The sequence below is a fragment of the Caenorhabditis briggsae genome (genome assembly GCF_000004555.2).
Source record: "Caenorhabditis briggsae complete genome, chrI, whole genome shotgun sequence".
In the NCBI taxonomy this organism is placed as follows: Eukaryota; Metazoa; Nematoda; class Chromadorea; order Rhabditida; family Rhabditidae; genus Caenorhabditis; species Caenorhabditis briggsae.
The window spans coordinates 6,272,865-6,277,764 of record NC_013489.2 but is presented as its reverse complement, the minus strand read 5'-3'; the positions used below and the strand labels follow the sequence as shown (position 1 = coordinate 6,277,764).

Sequence of the window (4,900 nt, the reverse complement as noted above, 5' to 3'; positions counted from 1 at the left end):
TAAACATACGGGTAGGCAATGTGGAATGAGATGAAAAAAGTTGCCGAATTGATGGAACACAAAGTGAAGAGAAGATGTTCGAGTAGAATCCATGACAATTTCAAATATTGTAAACCCTGCATTCGAGGGGGGACCGGCTATTCTATTATGCTCTTTATTTAGAAGGAAACGTCTATTTTTTCGGTCATTTTTCCTAAACGTTTTCTTCACGGAACTCGGCGAATTCAAAAAAAATTATGAAAATCTATCAATTTCACCAAAACTGAGCAAACTTTTCAGCTAGAAAGATTTTGCAACAAATTTCAGTAAAATGTGAAATTTCCAAAATGTTTTTCACTGAAAACAAACGAAACTTTCAATTTTTAACGCAAAATATTCTGAAATAAGCCCTTCTATTTTTCCAATCTCCTCTAGGAGGTCCCTTCTATAAGAGGGGCCTTCTGTTTCTAATACGGGCTTTACGGTATACTTATTTTCGTTTCTTGAAATTAAAGTTGTTTCTAAACTGAACAAACTGAAAAAAATGATCTTGATTTCATTAGTCAATCTAAAAAGATTCTCAGAAAACACCTAATAAGACCTCTACTATTTCATGGATGTTTGAATAATCAGCTGTTCGAAAGTCAATTTCCGTTTGTTTATGTTCTGATTTTTCATCTCCCAAATTTCAAGAAAAAATTGGGAAACGGAAAATGTATGTAATTCAGATAAAAAGTTTAATTATAAGAAAATATTATAATACGGTCACATTTTAGGAACTTCAACTATTTTTTAATAAGATTACCGTATTTGTTCTGATAGAATCCTACCCTATACGTAAGTGCACTATAAGCTAAATTACCTCGGTTGCCAAAAAGATATCGAAGACCTGTTCATTTCACTTGTACTAGTTTGTTTTTCTTGCCAAATTTTTTCAGACCACCTGCCAGTTTTCGTACCAATACGATCACGTGTGGTGTTCTTCTCTGCCATATCATCCTTCACCTCTAAATCCCTCTCCACATTCCATTATTTATTTTTTTTCTCTCTCTCCACGATCTCCCACAGAACATTTCCGAACTGCAAATTAATTTTTGATCTATAGGAAAAAAAATTGGCGCGATCACAATTGCAGGTCTAAAACCATAATTTCAGAATTTTTTATCTTATTTTGTGGAGATTGAAGATGATTCAAATGATTCTTAAAAAATCATTTAGGGGTTATAAAGTCAGGTATGGTCCTTTTCCGGAAGAAAAAATTTCAAAAATGGCCATTTTCGAAAGTTTTTTACAGAAAAATGTATCTCCTCTTTCAGTTTTTGAGATTTCTAGGAGTTCTATAGCTCAACAGAACCGCAATGATTTACTCTTCATTTTGTATGAACGAATTTTTGATTTGTCTGATAAAACTTTTTTTATAATCAAAAATTCTTACTGTTAACGCCGGATTAAATGTTATATAGAATCATAGTCTCAAAAAATCAAAATTTTCAGTTATCACAAATTATGTACCTGTAGTAGAAAAGAATGCCCAGAGCAACGAAAAGTTCAAAATGCAGGAAGATTGGTTGTCACCTGGATTTGAGCAAACTGGAACTACACTATCCACACTGTCCCAACTGTCTACACTGTCCAATTTTAATTTGTCCACCTATTTTTGTTCAAAATCATTTTCAGTTCCATCAAATAAACATTTTCTATAACTTTTACTAATTTCTGGAATATTTATAATTTTTGTACAGAAAATTCAGAAATATGGTGAAAATGAAATAAATACTACATGGTACAGGAAATCATCAATTCGAGCTATTTTTATACTTGTGAAAAAAATTCTTCAAATTTCAACCGTCTTACATATATATATATCTCTCTCTCACTCACTCTCTTTCAATCACTGTTTGATTTCTCTCAAGAGAGATTTCATGGTCAGACCCCAAAGAATATTTGCAATTGAGAAAGGTTGCATGAGGATTTCTATGTGGGAGGAAGATTGAAAAAAGAGAAGAAATGATAAATGATATTTGATACGAACATATCCCCCGAGATGACTCATTCGGAAGCATCCAAAGAAAAAGGTTCCTATCTGCAGAGAAAAACGAGACACTACGGATTGATGGTGTGATTTTTTCGGCCTCTTCAAGATGATATCCTGATCATTAGAGATCAAAATGTTCCCAATGATAGATGACACTTTAAAAATAGCTCAGAATTCATGGCATCCAAATTACTCAATCACAGATAAAAAACCTTGGGTCATTACAAAACCTATGGTTCTTGAATAGTGACTAAAAATTCTTGTTTTTCAAATCAAGTTAAAAATAACCAAATTTAGGAATGTTCAAAAATTCTTCCCTTATTTCCTCTAGTAGAAGTCCACCTAGACCATCAACTTCGATCCTAATTATCTCGATTCCTGTGAAAGATTTCAAAAAGTTATCAACTAATTAAATGTTGGCAATTTTACGAAAAACATTTTATCAGTTGATAAATTTTTGATTTCCTCTAAACGAACCGAAATAACTGAGCTCAAAATTAACGTATAAGGTGGGATTCTATTAGAGCATTTACAGTTTTCTCTTTTAATGTCGACCAAAAAGATTTCTTTATAAAAATACAATTGAGAATAACCAAATTACAGTCGGCCCCTCGGCTATCTGAGTGTTATTTTAAATCTGACCATGAGTCGCTACACATCCTTTTTTGTTCCGACCAGAACCTCCGTTCGAAAGCCGCCCCCCCCCCCTCCCCCCCTAAACTCCTGAACAGAAAATACAAATCGAGAAATCCTGCGTCCAAGTGTTCAACTTTCCTTCCAAAATCCGATGAGCTTAACTTCATGATTGACTCATTGAAAACGTGTCGCGATTGATTAATTAGTTTGCCCACACACATTAAAACAGTTTATGTCCTCTGTTTTCTGTCTTGGATTCACTTTGAAAGTGATGAGTCACTCTGGGGAATAGTTAGAAGAATATTTGTGGTTTCCGAGGTGGTTGTTTTCATGTTTTGTGGAATATTTTCCCTCACGATGATTTTGTTTTGAATAGAAAACGTAGAGACGAAAATTGCTGATTAATTTGAAGAGTTGTATTTTGATGGTTTTTTTTGCTAGGAGCAGAAGTTTTCACAAAACAAAAGCTAAAAAATATATAGCTAAAAATGACCTTCAATGGTCTAAAATAAGCCCGAAAGTAAACCAAAAATGCCAAAATGGTCCAGTTTATCCTGGTGTAAGGCTGTGCAAAACGCGGCCGCGGCCGAGGCCGTGAGTAGGTTGTCTTGGACCAATGCGGCCGTCCTTCCGAAAATAAGCTCAGCTACCCAGAAACTACTAGGGCCGCAAGTCCGCCCTTACCTATCTCACTAAGGAATTGTCAGAACTTATCTCGCGATCGGGACATACAAATGGATCCACTGGAAAGTTGCTTCTTGATTTCAGAACATTTTTCAAATTTTGTTGAATATCCCGGAGAGCCGAGATATTCGTGCTCCAAAATCAAGCGATAAACCATGTAAATCTCGCTTTTGATTTGTTGCTTCCCTTCCCTGTTTTTCCTCCCTCAAACACCTCATTCTTATCCGTCACCAATGACAACTACAAAATGTTGTTCGGTTGCCGAGTGGTGTGTGCGCTTGTCTAGGAATCTGCTTTTGCGGGTTCGAACTTTTCATCATGATTTTCGGTAATTTACCTATTCCTTTGACATGGTTTTGATAAGAAAAAAAACCCAGAATTGGAAAAAAAATTGTGAAAATGTCAGGGCGGCTTCCTACGGGTACAGGATGCTAAAAATGATGATTAAAGTATAAAAAATTATTGAATGATAAATAACACAAAAGCAAAAATGTTTAAAAAAAGGTGGGTTCGAACCCGCAAAAGCAGATTCCTAGACAAGCGCACATACCACTCGGCCACCAAACAACGTTTTGTAATTGCCATTGTGGACAGATAAGAATGAGGTGTTCGAGGGAAGAAAAATAGGGAGAGGGAAGCAGCAAATCAAAAAGTCAAAAGCGAGATTTTCATGGTTTATCGCTTGATTTTGGAGCACGAATATCTCGGCTCTCCGGGCCGTTCAGCAAAATTTAAAAACTGTTCTGAAATCAGGAAACAACCTTCTTTCCAGTGGATCCACTTCTTTCCACTTCACCGATCGCGAGATAAATTCTGACCATTCCCTAGTCAGAAGTACCTTTTTCAGTATGCCGCGGCCGGCCATGGCACAGCCCTGCACTGGTGGTATCCGAAAATTGCCCAAAAAGTACTTCAGTGGGCCAATAAATAATAGGTCTAAAAAGGCTTAGATTCGGTCTGGAATAGCCTAAAGTCGGCCTAAAATCCGACTAAATGGTTCAACGGCCAAAAATTGTCCTGTCCTGCCGGTCCAGCTGGTCAAGGAATTATACTGACAAAATACCACAAAAATCAATATTCCAAAATTGTTGATCTCATTCCTATATTATCGGCATTACCCAATTGTTGCATTTTTTCTAGTTTGAAATCAGAAAATCAACATTTTGTAGTATTACGAATAATCCGTCATTCCCCTACAATTCGAACCCATGACTGGATTTTTAACACCCACTAGTTTTTGTTTTTTCCTTTTTTTGAATACAGAAAACGAAAAACCAATGAAAACTTTATAGAATAGATGAGTTTGACAGTATAGACAGTCAGACGTTATTCACAAAACATGAAATCCAACGCAAATCAAGGGGGGCGTGAGATTGAGAGAATTGTATCCATAAACAGATCGGAACGAGGAAGAAGACGAGGCGGATCAAGAGAACGGAAGGGGGATAAGACAGCTAAATTCGAGAAAAAAGTTTGCAGAGAGAGAGAGAGAGAGAGAAAGAGAGAGATCCAGCCCTAGAGAGATCTAGTGTACTTTTAAATTATGGAGAGAGAAGACGTTCCACA

At 36.1% G+C, this 4,900-nt stretch overlaps 1 protein-coding gene across 1 annotated transcript; it reads left to right on the top strand.

The window, feature by feature from the left end:
- Positions 1 to 692: 692 nt before the first annotated feature.
- Positions 693 to 755, top strand: CBG25332 (the record flags this gene model as incomplete). Its single annotated transcript, XM_045236251.1, has 1 exon — positions 693 to 755. One exon carries the CDS (start codon positions 693 to 695, stop codon positions 753 to 755), a length of 63 nt encoding a protein of 20 aa, XP_045098775.1.
- Positions 756 to 4,900: the final 4,145 nt, after the last annotated feature.